The sequence below is a fragment of the Podarcis raffonei genome, chromosome 5 (genome assembly GCF_027172205.1).
Source record: "Podarcis raffonei isolate rPodRaf1 chromosome 5, rPodRaf1.pri, whole genome shotgun sequence".
NCBI lineage: Eukaryota > Metazoa > Chordata > Lepidosauria > Squamata > Lacertidae > Podarcis > Podarcis raffonei.
In genome coordinates, this window is record NC_070606.1 from 71,331,589 (window position 1) to 71,350,547 (window position 18,959).

General features: G+C 46.2%; 1 protein-coding gene across 4 annotated transcripts in view; it reads right to left on the bottom strand.

Annotated features, from left to right (window-relative positions):
- PAX3 (paired box 3) overlaps positions 1 to 18,714 on the bottom strand; it is a 103,952-nt gene extending 85,238 nt beyond the window's left edge. Inside the window, exons 1-4 of one of the 4 annotated variants that reach the window (XM_053390011.1) lie at positions 18,452 to 18,714; positions 16,002 to 16,237; positions 13,572 to 13,701; positions 10,912 to 11,046 (exon numbers count right to left, since the gene is read on the bottom strand). In XM_053390011.1, the coding sequence (XP_053245986.1) occupies positions 10,912 to 11,046; positions 13,572 to 13,701; positions 16,002 to 16,237; positions 18,452 to 18,536 (586 nt within the window). In that variant the 5' untranslated portion in view covers positions 18,537 to 18,714. The remainder of the gene's footprint in view (positions 1 to 10,911; positions 11,047 to 13,571; positions 13,702 to 16,001; positions 16,238 to 18,451) is intronic. The other 3 variants (XM_053390007.1, XM_053390009.1, XM_053390008.1) reach the window with 3 other exon arrangements.
- Positions 18,715 to 18,959: the final 245 nt, after the last annotated feature.

Sequence of the window (18,959 nt, forward strand, 5' to 3'; positions counted from 1 at the left end):
TGGATTTTCTGTGTAAGTCTGATTAGACTCCTAAAACATTACATCCTGTGTTCTGCTGAATTTACAAAAAAAAGTTTAGAATGGAATACAGCAAGTGTTTGAATACTTTAGAATGCTTTGAATGGAATACTTGGTGGGTCACCCTACACTTCCCATCGCAGCAAAACCAGATTTGCCTCAGCATTTACACTCTCCAAGGAGTTGTGACCATTGAGCATATCTTTCTATCAGGAATAGAGAAACTTAAAAAAAAAAATCATTCATACAGTCAAGACTGTCAATTCCAACAGTGGAGTTGCTTTGTTTAAATTGTTCAGCAAAGTTGCCAGGGTTATCAAAGAAGATCTGTGAAATACAGTGGTATCTCGGGTTAAGTACTTAATTCGTTCTGGAGGTCCATTCTTAACCTGAAACTGTTCTTAACTTGAAGCACCACTTTAACTAATGGGGCCTCCTGCTGCCGCTGTGCCGCCGGAGCATGATTTCTGTTCTTATACCGAAGCAAAGTTCTTAACCTGAAGCACTATTTCTGGGTTAACGGAGTCTGTAACCTGAAGCGTATGTAACCTGAAGCGTATGTAACCCAAGGTACCACTGTAGTTTTATTCACTTGATTAGGCAGAGTGAGGTAGCCCCCTCAGGCAGCCAACACTGAGGAACAGGGGGTGGCAGCAAGGTGCCGGAGGACAGAACTAAGAGTGCCCTATCACCACTAAACTAGACTCCCACCCTCAGGACAACACAGACCTTCCACCAGTGCTGAAACAGGATTTGACTGCTAGTCAGATCGGCTTCTGCAGCAGGACACCGTTTTGTCCTTAGCTTCAGTCAGACAGCAATATGTATGCTTTGGGTCAGCCCTGGTTTCTCTGAAGATGTTCATGTTAAGAACATAGCTGATTTACCCTGTAACAACACACACACAGAGCTTTCTTATAAAAAGTTGCTTGGAATCACGGTAGAAGAGCTCTGTTGCTCTCAGGTTTCACTTGCAGGCTTCCCACAGGTATCTGGTTGGCCATGTGAGAAGAGTCTGCTGGACTAGATGGGCCTTTGGTCTGATCCAACAGGCTCTTCTTATGTATCAAGGAAGGCCTACAAGCATATCTACAGAAGGACAAACACACCCACACCCCAACAATTCCCCACTTGTTCCCCTATTTCTGGACTCCTGTCATTAGCAAATACTGTTATTTTTCTTTCTGTGATCTTAGCATGAGAGACACAACTCTCCCACCTAGAAAATTGCTTCCCCTCTTTCTTTTTTTCCTGATGCCACCACATCTTCACACAAATATGGCACACATAGCTTGTCACTTGATCACTTCTGCCACTTGAATGCAACCCTTAAAGAAGTAGCAGTAGAAAATGAAAATGATCTATTCCCCCATTCAGGACCAGTAAGCTCTTCTGTGATAATAAAGAAAATGATTAATGACAGCCTGGGATCTGGATGTGACAACGTTATCTCCGCTTTGACTAGTCATTGCAAAATATTTATATGCTTTAATGAGCCAAAAAATATCCTTAAAAACCCATGCCTAGCAACAAAACCCTAAACATCTGATCATCCATAGAGGCCCAACAGTCTCTTAGATCATGTGCAACCACTTCAAAGTTGGCGTATCAAGTCAGTAATTGTAATGCTGCTTCAAAATATTTAAGCTAGAGGCCGGTTGTCGCGTGTCCCATTTACAGTCAGCATCTGTCCTCTGGTTCTATTAGAGCACAAAGCAAAAAATGTTTCCCCAAACTCACAAACAGGAAAAGCATCACCCAGCTAGAGAAGCCGCATTGGTCTCAGCTTTTTAGTTACTGAGCAGGCCTTTTGTGTCCGCATCTTTTTTTTCTCTCTCTCTCTCAAAAAGAAAGAAAGAACCCTCCACTCCACAACACACACACCCCTTCAAAATAGCGGTGGCTGAAGAAATTGCACTAATGTGTGCCTCGGGCAAAGAAGAAATAAAGAGAAGGGAGGGAGGGCTTGGCCGAGATGAAAGTAAGAGAGAAAGAAAGGAGGCAATTTAGTCTGCTCCAGCCTGAATTGCTCTCTCACTGAAGCCAAGGGTAGAGGGTTGGGATGAGTAGAGCTCTTTGGAATAGTGCACATGACTAGGGAACAATTCATTGTGACCATGCCTGCAGGCCAATTCCACTGGGTCAGAGAACAGAGAGTGCCATTCAAGTGCCGAGCAGGAGGAGTCACCCAGCGCAGCAGTAAAAGAAACAGCAATGTCTCCCAAGCACATGCTTCAGAAGGAGCCGGGGGAAGGCCTAGAGAGGATGGTTGTCTATCTCCTTTTCACTTGACCAGAGCTTCCATTCCAGGCTAAAACCACATCATTTCCCAAACTTGGAAACAGACAAGGGAGCTATCCACAGGTAAGCCAGAACAATACAGGGTCAAGTAATTATTCATTTAAAAAAACCACCGCCATGCGTCACTGAATGCTTCTCAGGTCAACACAAAGGCTTCTCTTCCACTTTGTTTCTTTAGAGACTCTTAGCAATTGCAAGAAAGCTATCAATGTGTCCATCAAATACACCACCATATGTGCCCATGGTTGCAGATTCTAGTATGGTGCAACTCTCCGTAATTGTTTGTCATAGGCGGCAGTGATGCTGATTCCCCCCCCCCATCCCTTTTCTAAGAGTGGTAAATTTGGGGGCAGGGCACTAGAAACTTATTGCAATGTATTTTGGGATCTTAGTGGTGATCTGTTTACAGTGTGCAGGTTCACAATGTATTGCAGAGGTGCAGAAAGAAATGCATGAGCAGTAAACCAATTCACAGCCACATCTTCAGGAGTCTTCCCCATCCATACCTACAGTATGTGCTGCTTTGAAGTTTTCTTCGTAACCAGTCTCGACTCAGACAAGCAGGTTTCCAGTCCTGACACAGGCGCCCTTCTTGCAGTACCAGCATGGCAGCCGCTTATTTGAGACTCACTTCACATTTTTATAGCAGGGGTTCCTCCCACACCAATCCTTACCCAGCCAAGAGCAATGAGTGGGCAGGAGATATCTACATGATTGATCCCAGGCCTGCAAACGGTATGGCCATTTGAAATGAAGCCATGTATTATTGCTGAAAAGGAACTTCACATACATACATGTCCAGTGATTCACATTTCACATATTGGAAGCTGAGGACTGCCCATCTTAGATATTCAACTGTGTTGTCTTCCAATAGATTGCCAGTATACAGACCCTCCCTCCCAGTACATGCAGAATCAGAGACAAGGGTAAGCCTTGCAGGCTGTTGGCACCCTGAACTAAGGCGGGTGGGGGGCTTTTGTTCAGAGGAGCCGTCCCCAGATTGCTGCCTTCCAGATGCTTTGGACCACAACTCCCATAACCCAATGGGTTATCCAAAACATCTGGAAGGCACTATGTTAGGGACGGCTGGTTTAGAGGGATTGGATAGGCCTTCCGATAAGCAGCAGTCTCAAATGGAGACCCTAAACAAACTGACTCGAAATCAAGCAGAACTTTGTTGTTTTGCCAAAAGTGATAACACTCCAAAAAAAATTATACATTTAAAAAAAAGAGACTATACACTGGTCCACACAAATAATTAGTTAAGGCATCTTAGTCATATCCTTCACCATCAATAGCATTAGTTTGAAGACACTGAAATCTAATTTTAGATGCTGCCACAAGAAATATTGCAACCCTCCAAGGAACGAAATGAATTCATACACTGTAACTACAGGAAATAGAATTTATGGAGTGCATTTCAAAAAAGCAAGAATTTCAACCAAGAATACCACAGAACTATTTTTCTTTAGGAGACCATTATAGAAAGCACAACCAAAGGTCCTTTCAACTGCAAGGTCAATGAAACACAACTCATGGGATGGAGGCAGCACTGTTATCCATAGAACACGATTCGTGAACAGGGATCCTTATAACAGGTTGGTGAAGGGGTGGGGAGAGAACCTAGTCCACAGGCCTGATTCAACCCCTCAAGCAACTTATTTTCCTCTTGCCCCCCAAGAATCCATTGATGTTTGGCAAAAAGAAAATAAATTAAAGTTGTGACTGTGCTCCACTAAGTGAAGAGGTTTAAACCTCAGCTGCAGAGGGAACATCTGAGACTGTGTATGTGTTTCTACTGTGTGTGTCCACAATGTGGGTTCCCAGTGTTGTGTGTGCAGACTAGAGGTGGCAACACCTCATGCCAGTGGCGTAGCGTGGGGGGGTGCAGGGGGGCCGGCCGCACCGGGTGCAACATCTGGGGGGGCGCGCTCGCACTCACAGCTCTCTGCCCCCTGCTAAAATCCACGGGTTAGGGGGCGCAAATTACTTGTCTTGCCCCGGGTGCTGACAACCCACGCTACGCCACTGCCTAATGCTGACATGTGGCCCTCGAAGGGAGGGTTTGGCAAAGGCGAAGGTGGTCCTCAGGTCCAATAAGAGTAGTCATTCCTGTTCAAGAACTATATATGAGATGGTCCGATTGGGAACAATAAATGTTATTTGTAATACACAGGCAACTACCCTGGGATCATTGTCTGAGGCCCTTCTTCGTGTGCTTCCTCTGCAAAAGATCCGGAGGGTGGCAACACAAGAACAGGCCTTTTCTGTGGTGGCTCCCCACTTGTGGAATGCTCTCCCCAGGAAGGCCTACATGGCATCTTTATTACATATCTTTAGGCACCAAACAAAAACATTCCTCTTCTCTCAGGCCTGTGGCTAATTAAACAATCTATGGCACTTTAAACTGGGGGGGAAGGGTGTTATTGCTTGCTTTGTTACTATGTTATGTATTTTTGTATTTTTTATAATGTAAACAGCCCTGCTTGTGAATGCTACAGAAACTTTAACAACAACTAGTGTGCACTTTTTAAAATGTAGCTAGGAAGGCTCACACATAATCAGATAATCTGGTCCACTTCACTGGGGGTATCTGAATACTTGTATTTTGGGGGGGAAATTGAAATCTGTCCTGTTGTTTTTAATTTTACCTGAATAAAAACCCTACAAGGTGGGATATGCAAAGTAATGCCAGCATGCCCAAACTGGAAAATCAGAGATTTGAGCCTGAGTTTCCTGCAACCAGCAACACAACAAATATCACATCTCCACTAGGGCAAACTGGCTTTCTGGGAAGGGGCGTTGTTATTTATTCTTCTTAAATCACTCATAATCATAGGAATCTTTCCCAAATTAGCAGCTGCTTACACTAACAAATACCTTCTTCCTTCGAGATTAAGGCTGGAATTGAATAATATGTACTAGTGTACAGCAAAATCTCTTCGTGTGCTAGTAAAATATTTCAACCACATCCAGCACTGAAAAATTCAAGAAAAATATGTAATCAATTTCTGTCTTAACTCATCTCATCCCTAGATGTCAACATGTCTGAGAACAAAGTTATAGTGAAAGACTGAGCTGTGAATTATGCAAAGTTCTCTACATTTTCCCAGAACTGTTTTTGTTTTGTTTTTTTGTTTTGTTTTTTTAAAAAAGGTTGGAGATGCAGAAAGCCAGCTCTTTCTGAAATTTGTGAAGCCTACATTTCATCGAGGTTGCTGGACAAACATTTCATGAGAGGTCATTGCACCATTCATAACCCTGGAGTTTCTGCCACAGAAGTTTCTGTTCATAATTCTAAAGTTTCCAACACAGAACCAAGAGCAAGACCAGTCATAAACCAATGCCTTCATAAAGGAAATCTAAAAGAGAGCTTATGATGCAGTTCGTAAGGTTATCTGAGCTCCAACTCAATAATAATTACTTCTGCACAAACATGTTGAGATTCCGGCAAGTGTCTTAAAGATTCATTTCATACATAATGTTTTCAAAACAAATCCACTGATACCAATTCTTTTGAGCATTTAGAAACAGCTATCAATATTAAATAATGGCAACAATAAATCTCCATTTCTTGAGGCTCAGAAAATTAACCATATTCCATTTTTCTCACTGTTATTAGTTGCAGTAGTTATCAGCTTACTAAAGACACATTTAGAGTTAAAAGAAACAAAAAAATGATTATCCTTTAAGTTTTACTACGACAAAAAAAAATCCATTTATTTCACAGATATCGAAGGAACAAATAGCAAGACTTCCAATAGCCTTTGCAAATATGTTTATGATTAAACTTCCCGATTCAATTCAAAACAAAAAACTGTTTGTCACTTGGAGTGCCTCCATTTTGGGGAATATGTGTTCTGAAAAGCCAAAAATGATCTGAAATGCATTTTGTTAAGGACTGAATAAAATAAATAACAGTTATTCGGTGTTCTTGAGGTTTGGCACCATGACTTAGCCCAGAACCAAGACATCTCCATCCAAAGATCCTTACCTAAATTTTAAATCAACAAGGTTCATTTTCAAATAAATGAGCTCAAGACTGGGCACTACGCAATGAAAACAGGCATTATCATTAATAAAAATGTGTTGGCCATTAACATTAGCTATTTCTTCCCTAGCCATCCTTTCTTCACCCCACATTTTATTCCACTGCTAAGATTTAAGAGAGTGGAAATCTACTTTCAGTGCAGAGGCCTCCTGCTCAGTGACCAATCTGCCTTAAAGAAAATAAAAAAATAAACCCATGAACCTGCCGGCATTGTTTTTCTCCATTTGTGCCTCTCTTTCTTGACATATACATTTGAACACTGTGAAGATGCAGCTCTCCTTAAATCTCTAGTAGGCTTGAGGGTGTCACCTCCCCCTCCCCTCTCTTTTTACAATGTGGAGGGATGCTATAGTCTTAAAGAATGGTTTCAGTTGTCCTTCCTGAATGGCTGTCGGCATCTCTAGCCGTCTAGAAAGGCTAGAGACATTTTGTAGGTGAAAATAGCCACTTTTTCCACGGTGGAGAGTCCATAAAACTCCTCAGAGCATTGGCTATTGGGGCTCATTGAATAATTCATCCCTCATTGCAAGCCCATAATGTCTTTTCTGGCCCTATTGTAGGGCCTGTTTTCTCTTCTTTTCTCCTTGAATTATAAAAAGGTTGCCTTCTTTTGTCCACATCAAGCTGCTGCGAGCTGAACCTTTGTCTGGCCAGAGCTAAAGTGCGAGTTTCAATGGACTCTCCCCTCTTTGTTTTCCAAGTTCATCTCCAAGTGTAGATTGTGTATAGAAGGCCTTCTTTGTAAAAGCTGGAAAAGTTGTACAAATGTTTGACCAGCTCATTTGGTACTTTTTGTCTCCTGTTCTCCAGGGCCTACGGTGGATGTGCAAGGGGCAAGCTTTGGAGGAGGAGTGCGAGGGGAACCTCAAACAACAAGTCATCCCGGCACTGGCAACAGCCCCGTCTGCCGACTCAAGCCATAAGGTCTTGGAAAACCAGCTCCAACATCAACAACAGACAACCTGCAGAGAAGTGGATTAAGGATTCTCCCCTCCTTTAGATGGCAACTGCAACAGACTCTGAATTTGGGGGTGGGGGTGGGGAAGAAGAACCCTACTGAAGCAGATGGAAATCTATCTTGCACCCTGATCCATAATGCACTTACTTGGAAGTCAGCTCCATTGATTACTGTTACTGTGTTCATGCAAAGCTGCAATCTTTCTATATGTAGTAGACCTGACTGAAGCAGGATTTGCAACAGACTAAGCATGCACAGCAGAGGTTCAAAATAGAATCATAGCCCCAGACTGTGTATTAATCTAGCTATGGTTTGTTTTTCACATTAAATGTGTGTGTGTGTGCACGCGCATGTGTACAGAGAGAGAGAAAGAGAGTTCCTTTTCCCCCCCAAAAAAATCTCTCTTTATTCTTTAACTTTCTTCCCTCTGTTGCTAGAATAAAACTTGGAAGTTCTATAAATCAACAACCCAGGTAGCCTTTGGAGGAGAGCAGCATATAGAAATTGATATATAGATATGGTATCTTCCTGCGTTCCTGGCATCTCAAGCCTATTTATTTTTACTTCAAAGTAAGCAAAGCCCACTACAATAGTAGTAAAGATGGCTTAAGCAGGCTACTATCCTACTTTAACGGGCAGGATCGCGACCTTCTCTCAAGGACTTCTCTCCCTCCTCCTCCTCCCCCCCCACGGTTCCCTCCCCTGTCCCTTTTTATTTAATGACTTCAGCTTGACTAACCCAAAATACTGTTCAGATTTAAGGACACGGGGGGGAAGGGACTAAACGGCTCTGGCCACACGATTGAGCAACTAGCTTTTCACAACGAGTTCATACAACGAACCTCCCCTCCCCCCCCCTCCCCACCCCCCCCCCACTCCTACCCCTACTGGGAGCCTCTTTCCCCCCAGATTGCGAACTCTTCATAAATAACGCCAACTGAATACTGTGCGATTTAAAAGGCGGGGGAGGGAGCCTTGCTTTGTGGGGGAGGGGAAAGAAGTTTTGGACGTGCATCCTTATCTGCTTCTAGATTTCACACACGCGCTTGCTGATCGGAACATCAGACTCAGAACTCTTCCCACTTCTGGGTCGAATTTGCGAGATCGCAAGTTGTTTAATAACATGAAATTAAGGTGAATAAGAGACTAGAACTCTCCAACAGGGATGTTTAGAGACCAGGGAATTCACACAACTGGGTGTCCTCCATCTCTCTCTCTCTCTCTCTCTCTCTCTCTCTCTCTCTCTCTCTCTCTCTCTTCGGCTCACCCAGAAATATACAGAATTGAGTCGAGCGTTTCTGGCAGCCCATTCCATAACCCACACATGCCGATAACTTTGTTGTTGTAGTAGTAACCTCCGGTTCCGTCCATTCCAAATTTTAGAGAAAAGCTTTCCTATGCCTGTTCACCCGCTAAATTCAATCTTGCTCGCTTGCTTACTTGCTTTCCTGGGCGCAGGATCGCGCTGTCTCTCTGGCAAAGATGCTCAGCTCTCCAGTTTGGAAATAAAGCGCCCCCGGGATTCCGTGGGACTCCCTTGGGCTGCAATCCCAGGCGCACTTACTAGGGAGTAAAGCCCTATCGAACGCCAGGGGACTTGCTTCTGAGTAAACGTGGATAGGATCGCACTATTACTTCCTTGCGCGTAAACGTTGCTAGAACCGGGAGGCCTACAACGCATCCCCCCCCCCATTCCTGCATTAAAACACATTGCCAGGCTGGTTCTGCAGCGCAAAAAGCGCGCATCCCGACGTTTTCAGATAAGTTAGTTCCAAGCGAGCGTGTTAATTTGCAACTGAGCCCAGCAAAATCGACTTCCTAGCAACGGGGGTAGAGAAGACGAGAGATGAGAGCAAATCTTACTCAGGGTCAGACAGACTGTCATCTTTCCGTCCCATCCCAGCCTAACACGGATGAGCCGGAGAATAATAACTCTTCCCTGAGCCACGGGAGTGGGGGGGCAGGGAGGCAGCTGCCCCCCCCCCCAAATCAAGTAAATAAATAAAAAATAGTTAACTAACTGACCAATTGCATCACAGATAACTCGGTTCTGCCTCCCCCATAATGCCTGCCCCCCTAAAAAAAAACCTGGCTATGCCCATGCCCTGAACTCTCTTACTTCGGTTAAAGAGCAGCCGACGACCCTGGATGCAGACGGAAGCTCGACGGAAATCAGCGGACTTGCTCCCAAGCAAGCAAACAGGCACGCAAGCAAGCTGCAGGGACACCAATTTGGAAGTCGTGCCATCGGAAAGGATGGACTTTGTTTCTTTTTTTGTCTGACAAGTAGCATTTAGGGCCCGACCCCAACTCCCTGTTTCTTCAGAAGTAAGTCCCATTGAGTTCATCGGGTGCTTTCCCCTGGGCAACTGTCCTCAAGATTTCAGCCCGAGATTTTGAACGCACCGAATGGGTGTGGGACTTCAAGCAGATGTAAAATATCAAAATGAGTTGTAGTCGATGTGCTTACATTTGAAGGGGGAAACCCGGCTGCAGGTTACAGGCTGACTAGATGGTCGACCTTTCTTCCCGGCCCTGCTCCTGTGCCTTGGACAACCGCCTCACACAGAAGTGAAGCTTTGATCCCTGCTCTTTCTCCATCCTAGGAAGAATCTCTATCTGCTTTTATTTCTGCCTGTGTCAGGCGCCAGACACAAGAAAAGGACAAGAGGAGTGCAACAAGTATCATTGTCTGTACTGTTGGAACCGCGGAAGACACGTTCCTTCAGTGGGGATGTCCTCTTCCTGAGGGAGATCTCGCCAAAGATAGTACTGCGACTCCCAGACAAAAGGTAGCATAGGCCGAGACTAGAGTCTGTCTAAACGCAAGGTCTAAACCTATATACATAATTCCATCCTGCAAAACTCCCAAATAAACCTATTTAGGACAATTGTACCGCCAGGGTGGGACTTTGGGGCAGACGTCCAGGGCCCCCGCACAGTGGAATGAGCTAGTAGACGGGAAACGCAGCAAGGGGCTCACCATGTTTTTAAGTAAGTGCCGGAGTGACGAAGGCCATTAAGTCCAGAATCAAAATTTACCCAACTGCACCACTTGTTGGCCGACAGAGTCACAATATCTCGCTGAAACTGACATGCACCACCCATAGATAGGCAGACAAGGAGAGCAGTCATCTCAACCAACTTCTCTTCAACCGGGAAACCTTTCAAAGGCTAGGGAGCTGGGGACCTGTTCGTGGTTCTCTCTTTTCTGAATCTACCTATTGCCGCCGCCCAAAAGTCTCACTCTTAGAGGGTCCTCTTTTCACAATCCCAAACGAGGGCTTCTCCGCCGACACCTGGGGAAGCCCATCTCCATCCCTCCCCTCCCCTCCAAAGCCAAACACCACCGAAGTGTCTCTCCCGTAAATTCTCCTAAATGGAAACGGAGCAGCCAGTACTACCCTTTCGACGCCCCCCCAACATGCGATCAACATGCTCGACGGCTCCCCTAGCCAAAGAGTCCGGCCTTTCTACACCTTCCTCTGTCCCATAAAGCTATAGGCCCTGATCAATCATCTTTGCACTCTCTAACGGCGCCTCGGTCCCCTCAAAGAAGAAGAAGAAGCCGGCCGCCCTTTACCTCGTTCGCTGAGGATGCCGTCGATGCTGTGCTTGGCTTTCTTCTCGCTCTCCTCCACTTCCTTCCTCTCCAGCTCGGCTTCTTCTTCTTCTCCCTTCCCAAATTTGCTTCTCAGAATACGGCTGATGGAGCTCACTTGGGGAAAGAGGGGGAAATATAACTGAAGGCAGAAGCTGGATGGAGGCGGCAGCAGCTGCAACTAACTATGGAGAGCATCCTTTGCTTATGTGCTGAGGGGTTGGCAATGAACCTCCTTCGGGACTAGTGGCGTTTGGCAGTCTCGGGGCGAATCCTTTCGGATCCCTTGCTCATCACAGAAAGTTTTAGCGCTCCTTCTGATTTGTAGCTTAAAGGATTACGACTGCTCGGCCGTTTATGGCATTTTTACGATTCTGTTGTAAACAGCCTTGACATAGAATATTTTTAAAAACTGAAGGAGTGAATGTATAATTCTTCCCACCCACCCCCAACACAAACAAACGAAGAAATAAATAGGAAAGACCCCGTGCGCATTTAAAAGCGTTAATATGATCAACAGCTGAAGCGCGAGGAAATCAGGATCTGCAATCCAACTAAACGAAAGATTTAAAGAGAGGTTGGTACCCTACATTAAAAAATAATCATCATCATTTAAAAGGCTGTAATTGTATGAACACTGCCTTGAGAGGAGCCACACTGAGCACACCTCTGAATGCGCAGTGCAGATTGACTTCCGAATAAACTTGCGGAGGATCCGGATCTTGGAGCTCTGGAAGCTTTGCAGCCCATTCCTCTGCAAGTTTACTTGGAAGTAAATGTTCATTAGTGCTTAACCCCCACCCCAAAAAAGCGTGCATAGAAATGCAGCCTCACGTCGAAGCCCTTTCGAGTTAGGTTCAACCTTTGTTGCAAAACAGCAGCGAGCAGAATATATGTGTGTACCCTACGGGCCTCGGGTGCATCTGGCTGGGTGGAGTGAAAGCCCTTCTTCTCCCATGGATTTTCACTCCCATCGATCTCAATGGAACTTTGTAAAGGTTCTGGGGTGAACTTGAGTTCAAATCCAAAACTTTCGCTTCCCAAAACTGGTTGCGGATCAGGCTATTAAATTCCTTTCTTTTTGCTATAAGCATGAACTTGCCTGGGGAAGGAAAGTTGGATATTTTAACTCAGCGCACCGCATTTTTTCCGCGCTGGAACCATCAAAGAACTAATTCCTACCAAGTCTTGACTATGTCGGGGGCCACCACCAATCAGTCCTTCCACGTTCCCACGGGCTTCTCGCCCACCTACTCCCCGCCACCGCTTCCTGATTTAGATAGCTTACAATTCACTTCTTGCGACGGTTCAGCGCGAAACACCTCGATAGACTAGTTCTGGAATTCTTCCGAGGAAGAGTGATTCCCCCACCCCCAGTTCTTTCTCAGAGGATGCCGGAGTGGAAAACGAGACGGCACAATCGCGTCGCACCGTTTGCAAAAGCCCTTTCCCATCCCCAATGAGCAAAATAAATAATAAAGAAAGAATGTCCTTGTGCTTCTTATATATTGTGCCATTTAAAAATAAATAAATACGGGGTTTATTTTTTCCAATCCCAGGCCTGCTAAACATTCCCGTCCCAGGATTGTTGCTCTGGGAGGAAAGGAATGAGAGAGAGAGAGAGAGAGGGAGAGAGAGAGAGAGAGAGAGAGAAGCGGAAAGCGATGCTCTAGGATGTTAATTAAAAACAAACCTTCCCAGCCCGATGCTTCGAAGCTACATGTGCTTCAATAGTGGTTAATCGGATCACCCGGATTTATGAGAACTCAAGGAAATGACAAGCCACGAAGATTGCTTGCCTTCTTTTACTACGTCCCACTACCTAGCCCGGCTCGCAGCCTTTTCCCCAACGCTACGCGATCTCTTTCCCTCGGTTTCTTTCATCCAGTGCCTATAAGATAAAGCCAGATCATAGACACTCATCCAGCAAGTCGCGCAAGGCCCCACAGGGCCCGTGAAAGCCTGCAGTCTGTCGAGAGCAGCGTCGTTTGATGTCTCTTATGGGAACTCAGGGCGGGGGGTTGAGGGGAGGAAGGCAGGGCGAGCTTCTAAAACAATCATATATATTTGGTGTTTAAACCGACCTCGATCCGGCCTGCATCTTTAATTGTGCTATTTGGTGGGGGAAAGTTCCAATGAAATCCATGGGAGTGAAAGCTCCGGTCTTTCTTAGACTTGTTGTCCACTGAATTAAGTGCGGCTTCCTTGCGAGTAAAGCCGCTTAGGATCGAGCTGTAAAAACGACTGGCTGTAAGGAAGCATTTTCAGGGCTGGGTTGACAATTCCAGAGAAGTTTTCGAGGGCACTAGCCTCTTTCTTTAGAGGCGTTCCCCTAATTTCGATGGCACCTTCCGCACACTTACCTGGGAGCTGGTGTACCAGAATCAACTGAATCAGCTTCCCTATCAATATATTTTAGGAAGATAGATCGCCTTAGGCAGACCATTGGTAGCTCAGTATGGTCTACACTGGCCGGCAGAGGCTCTCAACCCTTCCTTGGGGGTGCCAAGCAGATGCTCTGCGGTTGAGCCCTTTCCTGCCATGCCAGACGTCGTCGATCTGTGCAATCGGCTTAAGTGGGTGCAGGATCCGGAAGCTGGTGAACCCCAAAAGCATTTTGAATGAGTCTCCTTCGGACTTACCTGAAGGCACGGTGTTTCTGTCGCATACGCCGTCCTTCAGCAGCTTGTCCCGGATCTCCCAGCTGAACATGCCCGCGTTGTCTCGTTTATATTCCTCGATCTTCTTCTCGACATCCGGCGTCGTCACCTGCTTTAATAGAAACGACCCAGAAAGGAACAAAAGTTGGGACACTTTGCGGGGAGAGAAATGGGAAAGAAAGGGGGGGTGGGGAGCAGAACCCGGCGCCCCACGAGGATGAATGAACATCGAGGGCTCAGCCTAGGGGTGGAATCCCTTCAGACTGATGCTGCTGAAAGTCAGGACCAATCCCGGATACTTCCTGAACAAATCCTTCATCTCCTCGGCTTTGCAGACCCTGGGGTGCCAATTTGACAGAAAACAGCTGAAGCAAAGATGTGAAATGACTCGAACATGGGCTTTTAAAATTAGCAGCACTCCCCATAAAAGGAACTGTTCATGGGGGGGGCTAAAGAATCAGGACTCACGTTTGAAACAGAAAATTGAGAGACCAAGAAACGCTGTCTTCTGTGTGACACGAAACAGGCTTGCAAAAGGATTCAGAGCAGAATTAGACAGGAAACCCTCCGGTAGCTTCCTAAAGCCGCAGGTTGGCAATCAAGGTCGATCGGAATCGAATAGGACTCCTTTCAAAGTAATGTATCGGGGTGTAAAAATGAAATGCCAACAAGGGAGAAGAGGGAGGGAGACGGGGAGGTGGGGGGGGATCCCATTCACTTTATGATTAGAACAAAACATCATTTAAATAAAAGTCCTGAAAGTTCATAGAAACTTTTGCCAAGCAAAAGCAGCCAAATCCCGGAAAACATAAAAGAGGGGCTGCTGCAGCCAACGTCCTATTTCTAAAGATCCACGAAAATTTGCTGCATGCATGAAGCCTTTAATGAAGCGGAAATTAATATCCCCTTCTGTTGAAAGATGAAATAAGATTACTTTTAATTTTATGTATAGAAATATAAATACACACAAAATAAACACCCTAAAATGCTGTGTATTCGCGTTGAGGTTTCAAACCTATCTGTTCCTTTGCCATTTAAGATGGGGATGGGGAGGGAATGGCGAGGACGGGGCAAAAAACAAAACCCAGTGTCAGAATAAATTTATTCAAAGTTGGGAAATGGTTTCTCAGACAAACTTTTATTAACATTAAAATCAGACTGGAAGCGTGGACGTGACTGTTCAATTTAGTATCTTTCTGACCTCTTAACGTTTGTATGTAAACAGTTTGGGAAACTAGTAATTTATACGCTAGACTGCGCAATGCACCTCGGAGGAAGAAGGCTAAGGAAGGAATAAAGCGCTTGGCTCCAAAATTCATTTACCCGGATTACATTGAATTCAGTGATAATTAGTTTCCAGAGAGGGAGGAGGAAGTATATTTAGGGGTGAGATGAGAATGCAACGTTTGTAGCAGAAGTTGGACGACAGAGACGGGTAGATGGAAAGGTAAATTACTGAAATTCAAGTTTCTCTTGGATACAGTCCACTCTCGTTAGTGGTGTGATCCAAAATCAATTAGACCTCCGCGTTTATTGGCACACTTGTCCCAAGGCCATTATCAGCCTCGCGGATTCCTGCCCTGGTTAAGGAAAGTCGCTTAGGATCCCAGCCTTCGCTAGCGTCGCAGCGCGCTGATCCCGGTTCTGGGCTATAGTCCCCTTCCCCTCCCCCCATTACCCGACACTGCTTCGAGGGATCCGCAAGGTCTAACAACTGTCTTTCTGAAAGTTACTTTGGCCAGGAGAGAGTTGGAGTAGTGCAGAGTTTACTTTTCTAGATCCTACTTAGAAAAAAACGGCGCATGCTTCTTGAGGATGGCTGGGTAAGTGTGCAGCAATATGCACGCGCTAGAAGGGGGTTGGGATCTGTATCTCCGCAAGGCTAGGGTGGTTGTAAAGGGGTGTAAGGAAAACCGAGAGCGTTCCAACGAGGAGAGAGAGAGAAAAGGAATGCGTTGCGTTCAGAGCCTAGCGCTCCTGCGCTCTGCCAGGCCCGTTTGAAGCAGCGAGCAGTCGGCGCTGCAAATCCCAGACACAGCGATGTCAGGATCGCGAAGGAAGTGCACCAACGTGGACCTGCGGGGACCTGCGCGCTGGCCAAGGAGTTCAGAACTGGTTGGAACTTTAGAGCTGAAGTTCTGCACGTCTGTCCCCCGCCCCCCTTAATTAACAGAACCACCCAGTCCTTTCTTATTCCATATGATCCCAATCCGGATGTCTTGCTACAAGATCCCAAGCGCCCGGGAGCATGCACTGGAAGGGACGGAGAGGGTGATGCACCCATTTTGTAGGCCTTTGGATTGGCCAGATTCTGAATAAAAGCGCAACTGAGTTCTTCAGGTCCGCGGCCCGAAGCTGCCCCGTCAATTCCCGCCCCCCTCGCCCGATCCGGCGGCGCTGCGCCTTCCTCACCTTGGGTTTGCTGCCTCCGATTGCCCCCGGCCGGATGGAGCCGGTCTCCTGGTACCTGCAGAGGATCTTGGAGACGCAGCCGTGCGAGACTCGCAGCTGGCGAGAGATGACGCACGGCCTGATCCCGTGGTGAGCCATCTCCACGATCTTGTGGCGGATGTGGTTGGGCAGAGGCCGGCCGTTGATGAAGACGCCCCCGAGCTGGTTGACTCGGCCTTGGCCCAGCGGAGTCGACACTGGACAGAAGGGGGACAAAGAAGAGAGGGCTCCTTCGGTATCCGAGCGGCCTACCTCACGTACACGCAAGGTACAGCGACAGTTACACACGATACACAGAGACGCGCGTTCCAGGCAGCTTCCCCTCTCCCTTGCGATTTGGTGGCATCGTTTGAGCCTGGCACACGGATCCTGAAACACTTTCGCTTGGAACTTTTCGCGCACGTGTTCAGGATTGGTTAACAAACGGGTTAGTTATTCCCTGATACCGTTTGCTGTCTCCGTCGTAGCAAACAGAGGCTAAGCCGTGGCAAAACTGTGGACTTTCTTATATCTGTAAGAGATATATAGTTCTGGGCGAAGTGGGCATTTTGATCTGTTTTAAAAACCGAACCGGGAAGGTTATATTTATTCTCGGTCGGCTTCCACTGAATTTTCTTCCGAGAAAAAGTGCTTTGGGTATCAGTTCAATAAATATTTATTCCTAGGTTGAAAACTCCCTAAGACAAGCCGCGGTTGGTGTTCGGAAGTCTTTGGCTACCGCAGGTATTTTCCTTCTTTTAAATCGCTCTTTCTTTTCCTCGGAAGGAAAACAGACAGTGTTGACAAGTGCTCTAAGTAATCGGAGTATCCCCAATTCCCCCCTCAAAAGGAGCAATTTATGATTCAAAAAGATCCAGAAAAGAGGGTAAATATAAGTAACAGCAACTTTTCTGCAACTGGTGCTCCTGCTTCTCACTGTAGGAAGAATCTAAGCATCGTAGACATTTGACCACGGGTCTCCTGAAGTCTGCTAGAATGTGACAATCTGCCCCATTTTGAATAAACACAGAGTTTTTCTAAAATAACCCCCCCACACACAACTTTAATATTTACTTATACTGTTTGCGTTTCATATGTCGGGGCAGTTTTGGAAGGGAAATGGTAGGTACCATGCATTTGGGAGAGGAATAGAAATGTTAATATTAAGAGTCACACGAAAACCCGATTTCGAAAGACGTTTGGTGTTTTGTTTATTTGTTTGCTTGTTTCCGATTAGTCCGCTTTCTTGCCCACCTGTTTGTGCATCCCTTCTCCAGATCACACTGACTCGTTTCGCCCTGAAACAATTTGTACAGTATTGTTTCATCGCTTGCTTTAACCATCTTTAACGTTTTCATAAACTCGCAGAAGAGTTGCCAACTTCCTTGGGTCCTGTCTGAGTGATTATGCGAAAATCAACAGGCTAGGAAAATATCCCACCTGTTTTTAGTCTCTCTTGCAAGAGGGAACAGAAAAGTCCCTCACATTTAATAATGAAATCCTAGTTGGAAAGCTCTTAAGATTCAATTAATGGAAGGGAGTTTCTTGACATGTTTTGGACAAACTGAGAAGGTCCACACGAACCCTGCTGTGTGTTGCGCGGGTGTGTGCCTACATGCACGAAAGTGAGAGTTTGAGCTGAGTTGCTTAACAGCACTTAAGGCGTTTTTCTACCTATTACTGTCCCTAAACAGTAGTCGTTGGAATTGCTAGTTTTGTGGTGGCATTACCGGCTTGTGTTTGTAAAGGAAGCAAGGCAACGCCGGACGAAAGTCCTGTAAACTTCCCTTACGCAAGGGAGTTTCTGGCGGAGTTAGAAATCTGGGGTGTCCTCCTGCTCTGACACTGCGACCAGGTTTAGTGACTCGCTCACCTACAACGCTTACCATCGCCCAGCCAGGTGACAATTCCACCCTCCAAGTGAAACCGACATGAAAAGCAAAGAGAGAAATAAACTCGTTTGGAATCTGCGCTGCCTCTGCCTTCTCCAGTGACCTTCCTGTTTTTTCCTATCTTCTCTCCTTTCATCCCCCCAAATTTTTAAAAAGTTGACGAAAAAGTAATGTGTATAATTCGTGGGTGTGTCGAGAGAGGGGGACATTCCTGTCTGCGCTTTTCCATGCTGTTGAAACTAGGTTACGCTCCAATCCAGTCTCCTTGGAAAGGAACCCCTGTTAATTTCGCTGGCACCTACTTCCAAGGAAGCGTGCCTACAATGACAGCTGAAACCTTCTCTCTTGCTCACGACCCGCTCCTTTTAAGCGTGTGCACATCAACTTGTTTTTCCGCAACTCCACGAACTCAGGAGTTCAGGTCCACAGCCAGGCATGCCCAATTCGGCCTCATTGGCACCAAAGCAGGCCACAGATTTCCCCCACCCCCTCCTCCCCACCCCCACCCCAACATCCCATTTTCCTGCTCCACGGTCTTACCTTCTAATGGGAACCCGCTGCGAGGATAATTCTGTCCGGGAGCTGGTCGCATCATCCTTGGGACAGCTCCACCCAGACTTGTCATTTTGAAGGCAGCTTGACTCTCTTTCAACGTATTATATCCAGGTATGGCGGAGGTTAAGAGGAAAGGGCAAACGCAGATCAGCTCTGGGAAAAGATCCGCAGAGAATGAATCGAGTAGAGGAGCTGTTGTTGTTGTTGTTGTTGTTGTTAAAAAAGATATTAATAAAAAGGAGAGGAAGGACAAAAGGGGGAAGGGATAAAGCTATGGGAAGGGGGGAAGGGGGGTCGTTGTCCCTGGTCTGTTTCTCAATCAAACGTGGTATCTCGAGTCAAAAATGTGGCCGAGAGAGAAAGTGAGGGCGAGGGAAAGAGAGAGTGAGCAAGGAAAAGGGGGTGGGAAAAGTTTTGCCCGGAGAAAAAGGCTGCCGAGGAAGCCGCGAGGTGCCTGGTCCCTGCCGTGGGATGAGCTCACTTTGCTACGAAC